The 12,716-nt window shown below is 51.8% G+C and overlaps 1 protein-coding gene across 2 annotated transcripts in view; it reads left to right on the top strand.

The window, feature by feature from the left end:
- The window catches only part of REXO1 (RNA exonuclease 1 homolog), a 77,978-nt gene extending 70,303 nt beyond the window's left edge, over nucleotides 1–7,675 (top strand). For both annotated transcript variants that reach the window (XM_077805397.1, XM_077805399.1), the window contains exons 15-16: nucleotides 2,354–2,474; nucleotides 3,919–7,675. In XM_077805397.1, the coding sequence (XP_077661523.1) occupies nucleotides 2,354–2,474; nucleotides 3,919–4,007 (210 nt within the window). In that variant the 3' untranslated portion in view covers nucleotides 4,008–7,675. The remainder of the gene's footprint in view (nucleotides 1–2,353; nucleotides 2,475–3,918) is intronic.
- The last annotated feature ends 5,041 nt before the right edge of the window (nucleotides 7,676–12,716 follow it).

Raw genomic sequence — 12,716 nt, 5'->3', positions numbered from 1 at the left:
GGCCTGTAAAGGACCCTACCCCAGAGATGGGCTGGCCTGTCAAACTGTCTCCTGAAACCAAGACTGTGTTCACATGAATTTTTTAAGAGTTTTGGGTGGGAGGGAGAGGATGGCTACTAGGACTCCTGGATTCTAGCCCCAGGTTTGCCACTGACTTGATGTGTAACCTTGATCAAATCATTTTAACCGTTCTGTCTATCTGGGGCCAGGTCTGTGCTAGCAAATTAAGTTGTCTTAACTGTGTCGCTCAGGGGTGTGAAAAATCCACATCCTGAGCGGTGTAGTTAAACTGCCCTAACCCTCAGTGTAGACAGGGCTAGGTCGACGGAAGAATTCTCCTGTTGACCGAGCTGCTGCCTCTCGGGGAGGTGGGTTACCTATGCTGACGGATAGGCAGTGCTGCTGTAGCATTTCGTGTATAGACAAACCCTGAGGTGCTTCTCTGGTCTTCATCACCATAGCATCTGAGCTCCTCAGTCTTTTATCCTCACCACTCTCTTGTGGGGCAGGGCAGGGCCATTGCCCCACTGTACAGAAATGGAAACACAGAGAAACTAAGTGACTCCCCCAAGGTCAAGGGAAGTCTGGCAGATCGACTCTTGGTTCAAGCCCACAAATCACAAGACCATCCTTTATCCATGTAGCCCTATTTGATAAAGGGGTAATAGTCACTAACTCATGGGGGTGTTGGGAAGTTTCCTGCACTCATGCCTTTCTATAGCACCCTCCTTTCCAGGATCTCAAAGTATCAGTAATCACAATAAAAAATCATTTACAGTCTCATCAGCACAAGATGACTGTGTTGGCTTCTTAAAGTCATTATTTTCTCTTAGCATCACAGAAACTGCCAAGAGAATGAACCCAAAAGCAATCTAGCAAAGCTTTACAGGCAGTGCAGTGCAAAGTCATAATCTCTAAAGGCTCTGGCAGTAAAGAAGACATCCCAATAATGGCCACAGCAAGCTTCAAATAGCAATAGCATTTCAGTTTTATATTTAAAGCTGTCTTATCCCGTTTCCTCAGTCTCTCTGATCTACATAAGTAATTATTCTGCTTGGGCTGATGCCAAACTTGACTGTGCTATGGAGGAGATTATCCATAATGTTTGGCAGTTTTACACTTCAAAGAGCGCGGCAGGTTGTTTCCATTAAACTGCAGCTGTTCTAAAGCATTTCCATAGCTCAGCTATGAAACGATTAACGAGTAAGTTGCAAGTTGTCACGCAACATTAGCAAGTGCCTAGACAAAGTAAGGGGCAGATGGGCGGCTGAAGAGTCAAAGTGCTGTTCAAGTCATCCTGTGTCATGAATCATAAACCTAAAGAAGAGAGCCCTCCCGGAATTGCCCTCGCTGGCCAGATGTACAAATTTACCTCTGTCTCAGGGCTGTACTTCAAGCACCCCATTCTTAAATCCAGTCCTTATGATACTTAACCTCTCTCTCACCCTGGCTTCTTCATAGCCCCTGTTAAACACTCCTCTGGCCAGCACAGAGAATTAATGTATGAGCTCTCTAGTGCAGAGCAAACTTGAGCACGTACTGTTTCAAAAGCACATGGGCTCTGTCATGCTGGATTGAACCACTCACCCACTGTCTAGCCATTATCCTGACTCCAGCTCTGATCAATGCTTGATACTAGAGACAAGTGAACTCTTTGCCCCTGTTATGTATGTGAGTGGCAGGAAGTTCCTTCCTGGCCTTTGCAGTGATTTGCTTGTGCCCTGCCCATAAGATCTGCTCGCCCTGTCTCATCCTACATTAACTACAAACAACACACGCGATCAGATTATCCAGCCCTCTTTAAATCCATCTGCAGATAGAGCAGGAACAGAACCATTCAGGCTAATTTGAAACTCTCATAAGTGATTCCCTTCCAAAGCCCCAGCCAGAGCTTAGAAACCAATGGACCTGTCTCTAAAAGAGGCAAGAGTCTGCTTGTGCAGAGGTGTGGCGGGTAATGGCTTAAATCCAAGTATGTTCCAAAGCACAGCTCATTCTGTTTAAAGGGGCCCATCTCAAGGAGCTGCTCTGACTGTGTAACGAGCTGTGAAAAGGCTTGGAGGCGTTTTAGTGGCGGAGTTGAGAGGTGGATATAAGCAGCTTTGCCTGCGGAGGGGAGCTGGTGCGTTGGCCGGCAGGCGTTCTGGCTGGCAGAAGGTGCTGCTCAGGACGCTTCGGTTCAGCTCAGCCAGAGCCGCCCACGGAACCGGTTTGGTGGGAGCGCTGTGGAGGTGGCATCGGAGGGTGATCAAGGTCTTACCTGGGGTGTGCGGTTAATCTCAGTTAATGCACTGACTGTTCTGAGGAGGGGAAAAGAAACCACCCTCTTTTTCCCCCCCCCCCCCCTCCGCAGCTTATCCATGGCACCGTGGTGGATACTGCAGTCGTTTTTCCCCACCGGCTGGGTTTGCCTTACAAACGAGCACTCCGGACGCTGATGGCCGACTACCTCAAGCGCATCATCCAGGACAACGGTGAGACTTCAGAGACGGGGAAAACGGGAACGCTGCTTTCCCATCTAATTCCACCTACAGTGTGAGGTCCTCCACTCCTGTCTCACCGTCTGCCCGTACCACCACGTGTGCACCACCAAGCTGCCTCTGCATAGCTCAGATTGGGGCCTCACTGTACTAGGTGCTGTGCAAACTCCTAGTCAGACAGCCCTTGCCCCAGCCACCTTTCACTCTTACAAGGTAATATAAAGGGTGGGAGAAAGGAAGCGTTATTGTCCCCTCATTACAGATGGGAACCAAGGCAGAGAGAGAGTAAGTGACCTGCCCACGGCCCGTGGCAGTCTATAGCAGGGCTGGGACTCAATCCCACGTCTCCTGAGCCACCCTTCCTCTTTGTTCCCTGTGTCTCGAAGCTGCAAGTCATGTCCCCATTCACACTGAGACAGCCTACTGACTAAAGCACAGCAGCGCCTCTCCTCCAAACCGCTTCTGAAAACCCACGTTGCAAGCCTGCTAGTGAGTCATGTTCACGTGTCTCTGTCTAACTGCACGGGAACCACCTGGGCCTCTAGACTGCAAATTCCTTTGGGCAGGGATCTTGCTCTCTGGCCTGGCTGTTGTTAAGCACTCTGTATATTTTCAGCTCTACATAAATAACCTTGCAGGGCGGAGCAGCAGGAAGTTTTTCAGAGTTCTCTTTTGATCTTTCAGGCAGGGGAGAATTGAGGAGCCAGGAGTGAGATGTGGTCCTAAACTACCCTTCCCACTCCTCCATTTTTGTCAGGCTCAGAATGCCTTAATCTGAGCCTAGTTCTGATGCCAAAGTCAGGTCATTCTAATGGGGAGGGCGCAGGCTCCAGGGCGCTCTCCTTCTCTGAGGTGTCTGTTTCTGTAAGGCAAGCGTCAGCGGTTGCCTTCTCCTTGTGCAGAGGGGTCTAGTGAGCTGATGGTGGTGCTGAGATGTAAGGGGAATTCAGCTGCGTGAGCCACATAACATACCCCAGTACTTCTGCCCTGCTCTCGGGTATGTGAAACTCCCACTGGCATCTGTCAGCTCAGAGTTTCCCCTGAAGAGCGTAACTGTGTCTGCTGCATTTTGCTCTAGACTCCCCCAGGAGATTGTTCTGAGGTCTCCCTCTGAAATGAGGTGCCCAGCACGGCATGCAGTGCAGAGTCGCTCCTCTCTGCTCTGTGCAGAACAGCTGTCACTCGACAACATTGTTTCTCTGTTTGAACCATGGAATCTGGCCACCCCCTGTGCAACTAGAGCGCTGATCCTGATGTTACTGCAGGGGCTTTCGAGGCCACTAGCTCCCAATTAAGTGTCTGAGTTAGTCCCCCCACCTTCCAACAGAACCTGGAACTCTCATGTTCTCTAGAATCTGTGCCCAGAAGCCGGGCCTAGGATGCCTGTCCCTTCTGTCAGGCTGTGGCTAACTGTGGCACTTGTGTCTCTTGTCCCCAGTGGAAGGTCATGACTCCAGCGAGGACGCCAGCGCTTGCATGGAGCTGATGATCTGGAAGATCAAAGAAGATGCTAAAGTGAAACGATGACTTGCGCTCGTTCTCTCTCCTGTTCCTCCTCCGCCTCTTTGAAGCAGTGTAATAAATACTCCGAGTAACACTGCTCACCTGTACCCAGCAGCATGCCATATTCCAGATCCCCCTATGCACTCGCTGGTATCTATGGAACGTAGAGTCTGCTGCTGGCGCAGCTACAGGGTACAGGCTCTCAGCTGGCAATGGTCACGTGGCCGGGTCGTGGCTCTGAGATCCTCTCGGCTCCACCAGAGAGATGCTCTGGGATGCAGTAGTTGCCTTGTAGGCATGGCAAGGCTGCTTTGAGTAGTAAAGCCAGAGAGAGGCTCTTTATTCTCTAGGAGAAGTGTTCAGAGGCACATTGGATACATCTGAAATGATCTTTTCTGTGAAGCTAAAGGTAGACAACTCTTTTTTATTTCTGATTTAGATTTGAAGGGTTGCACAGCATCTGCCTCTGTCTTCTGAAGCAAACAGCTGTCCCCAGTGGCTGGACAGTGAGAAACAGACAGAAAAGTTGGGTAAGAAGGGTGTGAAATGGGAAACGTTTGGTAGCTGGCATGTGAATTGCAGAAAGGCTGGTGGGTCGAGAATTGGGTCGCCAAGAAGGGATTGTAGCAAGAACCCACTGCAAGGGAGTATGGCATGCCCCTGAAAGGCAGCGAATAGAAACAGCCACACTGGGCAGAAGAGGAGGAGGAGGAATGATGATGACTTTCAGCAGACTCGCACAGTTGCTGTGCCCAGATCCTTCTGAACAAGTGCAGGGCTCTGTAGATCCTGGGTGGCAACAGGTGAAGAAGCCAGAAGTGTCTTATGCTCCATGGACAGCTAGGAAGCCATAACCACCTGCTGCTGCAGTCAGTTTCAGTGATAGGGCAGGAAGGTAGCCAGGACTGTGAGGAAGGCTCTGAAGCCATAGAGCAACTTACAGCTGTCAAGGACAGGAGGAACTTAGATTTACTAACTTGTTGAGGGGACAGGTGGTGTTAAAGGGCCTGATTTACACTCTGGCTGGCTAGGTTGTGGCATCCAGCAAGTGCTCCTCATTGCATCCTCTGGGTGACAGCAGGGTGGCAGGAGCTGGCTCCCTCTAGGGTCACGCCTTCAGCTGCCAGAGCATCTCCATTGTGTTTGTCAGAAGCAAGGCTCAAGGATTGTCAACAGGAGCTGGGTGGTGGTAGCACTGGCTGTTACTGCACAGGAAAATGTTCAGGGGTCCCTGCAGACTGATCCCTTTAGTGGGGGACTGACTTAGCAAGATCAAAGCAATAGGTGAAAATAGGACTTTTTAAACTGGTTTTCATGGAAATTGGGTTTTTTTTTAAAAAAAAAAAAATCCCCCAGTTCACTCTCTTCCTCTCTCTCCTCCTTTACAGAACTCCCCCATCCCATCTGTTTCTATACTCTCTCAGTATAAATGTTTATTTATGAATAGTAACTCTAAACCAGTAGTGCACAGGAATAGCAAGGGCTTTGATGACTTGACATGAAATGTACCATATTCATGGCACCCCTTTTCCTAGTCCCTTTGCATTCAGGGCTCCGAGAGAGAGAAGTGGTCATTGGCTCAGAATCTTGTCTGAGCTGAGATCGGCGCAGCAGCTGAGCCCAGCCGTCTCTGGCCTTTAGAAGGGCAGAACGCTGCCTTGCTAACGCCGCCTCCATCGGCAAACACACAGCGACCAGAAATGAAAATTGCTTCCACTAGCTGCTGTCCATTTGTTTCAGGCCTCTGCGGCGCCAGGCGCTATGTTCTAAAGTGAATAATTCACACCCTCTTCCCCTAGTGCTGACCATACTGGGCCTTCCCCGGCAGATTGTCTGCTCCCTGGAGTCCGTAGCACCTTGTGCATGGGGCGGGAGGGTGCTCAGGCTGATGTGTGGGACTGGCATTACTACAGTACATCCTGCTGCATTGTTCCCTTTATAAAGTGGCTGGCTGAATACGACAGATGAACTCTGCCTGAAGGAGTAACTTGCCACCAATACATTGTGTTCCATTGGGAGATGTATTTTCCCCCCACGTAAAGTCTCTCTCTGTCTATTTTAGCTTCAGTTACCGTTCATAGATTATAACCTCACTACAGACTATATAACCTTGCTGCTTCCCTGGAACTACAGCCTCCACCACCATATTCACCATATCTTCCCCATGTGCTTGCTTGGATTTGGGGGTTGGTTGCGGGGACGATGGTTCTTCATTTGCAGCATTGCCCTTAGAAACCTGCAATCACGAGCAAAGCCATCAGCCAGAGGCTCCATCACTTTCCTGCCCTTCCTGGCTGTTTGTGGTTGGAAGCAGGGTTAATGGGTCTTGAGCCACTTTCTCTGAAGATCCATCCCCAAGTGGCTCAGCCAGTCCACTTTGCCCATCTCCCCTCTGTCTAACACGCTGTGTCCCAGCCCCTCCCTCAGCACAGGAAATGCTCCAGGAAATGAGTGGCTATAAAAATAGAAAACTCAATTAAGATCCCCCATTATTACTGTCTTTTGCGCTGTGAGTGGGGATGTGGAGGAAGTTTACTGGGGAGAAATGGGTTTCTCTGCTCCTCCCCTCTCCCCACCAGAGGTAGGAGCTACAGCTTAGAGGTTACACCATCTTTACTGCTAATGAGCGTCTCTGCTGGATTGCCACTGCGGACTGTTACCAGTCTGGTTCTGTTCCTCTGGCTATAGAAAGAGGCGAGCATCCCAGCCCCCCTGTTACTGCCAGGAACCGCATTGTTTAGCAATAAAGCTCAGAGCAGTGCGGTATTCAAGGCAGGTTCTTGCCTTCAGGACGTCTTTCTAGTCAGCTTTTCCTTTAGGCTGGCACACCTCTGCTTTTTGTTCGCGCCCACCCTGGCTGCTTTCCCCCAGAAAGGCCCAAGTGCCGTTGTTCCAGAGCAGAAGTGGCCTGGGTAGAGGATATCACCACCCCTCAGTGGATGCCATCCCGTGAGGGCGAATGGCACAAGGGGTGATTCCCCAGCTATTCTGCTCCAGCGGGCCTGCTGCACAATGTTTGTGTGGGCCTATGTAGCAAAGGGGGGTGGGGTGGGGGGTGAGAGGAGGGGTAGGAGGCACATCTACTTGGATGAGCTGCCCTCGTTAAGGGCTAGAGGATGGATTCCTCTTGTCTGTTGCAAGAGGCATTTAATGCCAGGTTTCCAGCAGCGGAAATGATGGCTGTCCTTCCATTCCCCCTTCAATTTTCAATCCACCATGATGGGCTTCAGTTGTAAAGTAGCCTATACTGGACAACAGTCTAAAATGAGGTTTCTGGCTGTGTTAGTTAAAGGGGCTTGGAATATTCCACGTTGCTTTATATATTTTGCAGTCCCTCTTTCCTTCCTCCCACTCTGTCCCATTTCAGGAAGCAGCTATGGGGTGCCAGTCATCACTGTGCTGATTAAAATCAGGCCTCTTGTTAACTGTATTCTTACTAATTCTATCTCCTCCTCACCACCTGTTTTTTCTACTCTTCCCCCCCGCCCCCCCCAGCCCAGAAACGTGGCATACTCTAGATGCTGCTGCAGGTAACCAGCTGGCATGGGGGGGCTGCCCCCTTTCAGTAATGCTTTCTTTGAAGCGCATCGGACACTGTAACAGCAAAGTGGGTAGATTTTTGGACTGTATATAAACATGGTAACCTGTTCCTTTTTTGTAATAATTTTTAATAAAAAGGTGTTGAATAAACATGTGGGCTGCTAGCTCTGGGGCTCATGGATGGTATGTGCTCCCGAAACGGAACTGTTCCTCTGGCGTTGCTGTGTTCTTGTGTCAGTTCAGTGCCATGGGTGGGAGATGCCCAACCCATTGCTCACAGAGCTTTTCCTGTGGAGCATCCCTGGAGTCGATCCAGATCAGATGGTTGGCACCACTGTATATTCATAGAATATCAGGGTTGGAAGGGACCTCAGGAGGTCATCTAGTCCAACCCCCTGCTCAAAGCAGGACCAATCCCCAATTTGTGGCCCAGGTCCCTACATGGCCCCCTCAAGGATTGAACTCACAACCATGGGTTTAGGAAGCTAATGCTCAAGCCACCGAGCTATCCCTCCCCCCAAGTCATCAACTTCCTCTGCCCCAAAGAGCTTAGAGCTAAAGCAGAAGTACAGAGAGACTTGCCCCAGGTCACCAGCTGGATGAGAACAAGGATCTCCTTGTACCCGTGCCCTGCTTTATCCGCTAGACCAGGGCTCACCTATTGCTATCCCTGTGCACTGCATCTGTAATAGTGCACCAGTGCAGCATTTTACACACCACGCCCGGCACCTGTCATCTTACAGTGGTTGCAAAGTACATTGCAAACAGTGTCCTTTCAGCCCCATGCAAAGCAGTGGGTGGAGGGCAGGTAACTAGAATGCATTGTTGTGGACAAGAGGGTAAATTTTGATCAAGACCATGAGGCTAAGTACGTCTAGGGCTCTCGGTATCTGTACCGAGCACTTGCTGTCAAGGGTCCTTTGAGAGAGACTGTCCACCCCATAAACTGCCTGGAGGATAAAAGGTGACATTCGCTTTCATCAAACACCCTCAATGCACTAGGCAAATGGTATGGAGTGAAGGATTGTTTCACCCGTGACTGAAATGCAGCCAACTCTGGGGTGGAACTTCCATTCTCAGCACAGCACACAACAGGTTTGGCTAGGAAGTGAAGAGCACCAAGGCCATTCGAAACTCCAGGCATGACGTTTAGTGAACAGCAGACAATTCCCCTAACCCCCCTGTAGGCTGTTTAAACATGGTGCATGGTCAGCATGTCTCGTCCCATCCAGCCTGGCGCCCCCTACCCCTGTCAGTTCGTAACTGAGGCCACTGGGCTACATTCAGTCATTAACTCTCCCAACAGCTTGATTTTACTGCTACATCGCATATCAAAGTCTGACTCGGGGCCAGTGCTGCTACCTTCTGAGCCCAGCTGGAGCTGGTGGGACTGCGAGAGGGGAAATGCGGCAGCAGGCTCTGGGGAGCCGCCAGCCTAACGGGCAAGGGGGCTGGTTTCAACAGGAACTTCTGCCTTCCCTGCGCCGCAGCCATGGCTGCATTACGAAGAGTGTGGCGGCTTTCTTACACCTGCAGAGACGCTGGGCCTTTTGGTCCCAGCCTCGCCCTGGCAGTCAGGACTCCTGGGTTCCACTCCCAGCCCTGCCCCAACCTGGCTGTGTGCCCGTGGGTAGCCCCTTCACTCTCCATTGCTCTGTACAATGGAGGTGGTGATGACAGAGGGCTGGTAGGAAGACGAGTGTTTGGAAAGGGCCCTGGCTCTGCGGTAAGGGGCAGGGATTTGCTATTTTTTGGGTTGGGGGGAGGAGAGCAAGGGGGAAGGGGAGGGACTGAGCTGCAATTGGTGGTGATCAATGCTCTGAAAACCAAGGGTGTGATTGGCCCAGTGGAGCTCGGCAGTGGGGGGCCCTTGACCTCACCATCCAACTCCTGTTTCCTCAGGGGAGACCACGACCTAAGGACACACTCCAGCATTAGGGAAAGGCGGGGCTGTGCACCAGGGCGCCATCCTGGGCAGCACGGGGTGGGGTGCTGTGCTGGGGGCCCCAATCCGGTATTAGTGGGAGTGCTGCTGTCCTCCGGCAGGGACAAAGGGAGAGTGGAGCTCAGTGCAGCCGTAGCCTAAGGTTCCTGCACCTAGGCCCTGCCCTGATTTTACTCTGGGCCATAGGGAGACTGGCGTGCCAGGGCCTTGAGACTCACCCACCAGGCGCCTGTGTAACACAGCCAGCGTGTGCCCCGCACCAGGCCCTGCAGCATCAAGGCCAAAGCAATTGCCTCCGTCAGCCAAAGATCTCAACGCACTTGCTGGGCCATTAAACCAGCGTGGGTTGCCAGGCCAGCGGCGCTATGCAGCGCTCTGCCTCCCAGCCCCCTGCGTCTCTCTCCCGGATCTCGGGGCAGAAGCCAGGAGTCCGGCCTCACTGCCTCTTCCCCTAAACTATGGGCCCCACTCTTTCCCAGTGCGGGGAATAGAACCCAGGAGTCCGGCCTGCCAGTCCACACCCTCCTCCCAGTTCCCCTGTGCTCACCACGAGCTCCCACCCAGCCCCAGAGCTGGGCTGAGTGCCCAGGAGTCTTCACCCCAGAGCCCCTGCTTCTGTTCCAGCCCCTCGACCACGCTCCCTTACTCCTGCCCCATCAATCTCCCAAATGGGGGAGGAATTAAAGTGCTGGTGGGGGAGGCTGATTCAGCACTGAGAAAAGGTTAAGGCGAAAAGTTCAAATTAAAAATGATAGGCCATTAGATGACCTCACGGCAATGCGGGTTATTCAACACGCTCGTTAAGGCTTTGGTAATACCACTGGTTACTTAGGGGGCCATAAAAGCCATGGCTCACCTCGAGCTCGGCCCTCCCCTGTGTCTGCATCTCACCCCTTCTTCTTAGCCTTTATGGACTGGCATTAAGCCCTCCAGCTCCCCTAGCCCCTAAGGAGAAGCTTTTCAAGCCCCAGGCCAGGTCTGCACGTCGCTCTTGGCTGACTCTTCAGGAAGCCGATTGTACGGAAGTGTGAGACCAAAAACATGTCCCTGGGGTGAGGGTGGGTAGGTCAGGGTTACAGTCTCTGCCCTTTTTTGCTGCTTTATATATGACGTTGGGCAAATGCGGCCGGTCACCCTCTTGTGGCTGATCCACATAGAGGATAACAGCCTTCTATTGCTGTTAGCTCAAAGGCAGAGGCTGGTGCTTTAGATGCTGAAGGTCCCTGGTCCTGTCAGCAGGGCTCATCAGCGGGGATTGGGACCTTCTGCCCAGGCCTCTGGAGTTGCTCCGTTTGCTGCTAGGTTGATAAATTCTAAGGCCAGAAGGGACCCCTGGGATCACCTAGTTTGATCTCCTGCATTGCCCAGCCCCCACCGTAACTCCTAGAGCGGATCTGCTAGAAAAACAGCCTATCCTGCTTTACAAAGGGTCAGTAGGCTCTTGTTCTCGATATGGGTTGGAAACACACACCTGGTTCACCCTGTCTCGCACTGAACACTGGATCAGCTGCAGACCTCATTGGATTGTTAGCAAAGTGAGACCCAGTTAAGTGGGCGGGGGAGGGAAGCTCACTCACGCTGTCGAAAACCCTGTGTCGTTTTTCGTTTGTTTTTACCCGAACCCCTCTAACTCAAACACCTGAGTAAGGGTTGGGAACAAGGGTCTCTGTTACACATCCAGAACCTCCTCGCTCAGCGAAGGACAGAGACAGCTCCCAAGATGCATATCTCTGAGTCCTCCAGCAGATCCAGGGAAGGGAAGGCCTGACCTCCCTGCTGTTCTTAAGTTCAAAAAGCAGGAGCAGAAATATTCAGGGTTCTGTATTCTTCATAAGGAACCGACAAAAACACCTAAACCCTGCAGTTCTTTACCCACCCTTTCCCAAGTCTCCTTTATAATAATTTATTACGTGTCTTGCAGCAGCAGCCAGGCCCTGCCCCAAAGAACTGGCTGTCTGAATAAAGAAAGGAAGGCGTCTTCTTCCCATTTTGGTGGTGGGCAGCTGAGCTGCAGAGATTAAAAGACGTATACAAGGTCACGCAGTGAGTTTGTGTCAGAGCTGGGAATTGGACCCACATCTCCTGAGTCCTGGCTCTGCGGCTTAACCACAGGAGCAACCTGCCTTGCTTTAAACTCATGGCCAAACAGCACCTGCCAGGATGAAGACACAGCACAGGGTCTCGGAGAAAGAATTTGTGTCATCTTCAGACAAGATTTCAGAGTAGCAGCCGTGTTAGTCTGTATCCTCAAAAAGAAAAGGAGGACTTGTGGCACCTTAGAGACTAACCAATTTATTAGAGCACCTTAAATTGGTTAGTCTCTAAGGTGCCACAAGTCCTCCTCTTCAGACAAGAGGCGGTGAAACAAACCTAGATGCGGCGATGCCACTTGTCCCCTGTGTCTGTGCCCGTTGATAGTGGCATCCGGGCTCCCTTCGAGGTCAGAGGTGATGGAGCTGATCGATCCAGCCGATCAGGAAGCCCCGGCATTAACCTCCCACCCCTTTGTCCTGTCGTGCTGGTGCTCCCTGGGGCACTGCGGCCCAGAGCCTCGCCGTGTGCAGAGTATCGATCAGGGAGGCTGAGCCTGTCTTAAAGCCTGTCTTTAGTTAATTTCTCAGTGTAAGCTCTTTACTGGCCAATTCGTGCCACTGGGATCCCTCTGTCTGCGGGGTTGTCACGGATGCAGCGACCTGCTGGGGGATTGATCGGGCTGTCAGGGCTCGTCTCTGCAGCGTGAAGTGTGTGCGGGTGGGCGAGGGGGGGCTGGCACATGATCCAAGGGGGCAATGTCCCTTGCTCAAAGGAAATCTGATCTGGGGTTGTCATTAACCCTCCTTTCCCTTGGAACGCTGGTGCCAGAGTGCTGTCTGCCGGGCTTTCACTGCAATGTACTGCCTGGTTAATCACCGGGCATAGAGAATTAATATCTTTTTAAAGTGCATCTGGGAGGAGAGTTTCCAAAGCATGGATGAAGCCAGGAGCCCACAGGCCACTGACTTCCGTGGTGGCCGAGCTGCTGTTTGTGTCCCTGGAAAGCAAGGAACTTGGGAGAGCTGGATTCGAGGCCCTGCTCTGCCACAGATTTCTGGGTAACCTTGGCCAAGTCACTTTGCCTCTTGGTGCCTCAGTTACATCCCTGCTCTACCTCCTGGGGAGGCTGTGAGGATAAACACATCAAAGGCTCCAAGGTGCTGGATATTACAGTGACGGGGGGAGATCAATACCACAAACAGACAATCTGACGC

Source organism: Eretmochelys imbricata, chromosome 25 (genome assembly GCF_965152235.1).
Source record: "Eretmochelys imbricata isolate rEreImb1 chromosome 25, rEreImb1.hap1, whole genome shotgun sequence".
NCBI classification, from domain to species: Eukaryota; Metazoa; Chordata; order Testudines; family Cheloniidae; genus Eretmochelys; species Eretmochelys imbricata.
Note: the sequence above shows the minus strand (reverse complement) of the source record. Positions and strands in the feature narration are given on the sequence as shown.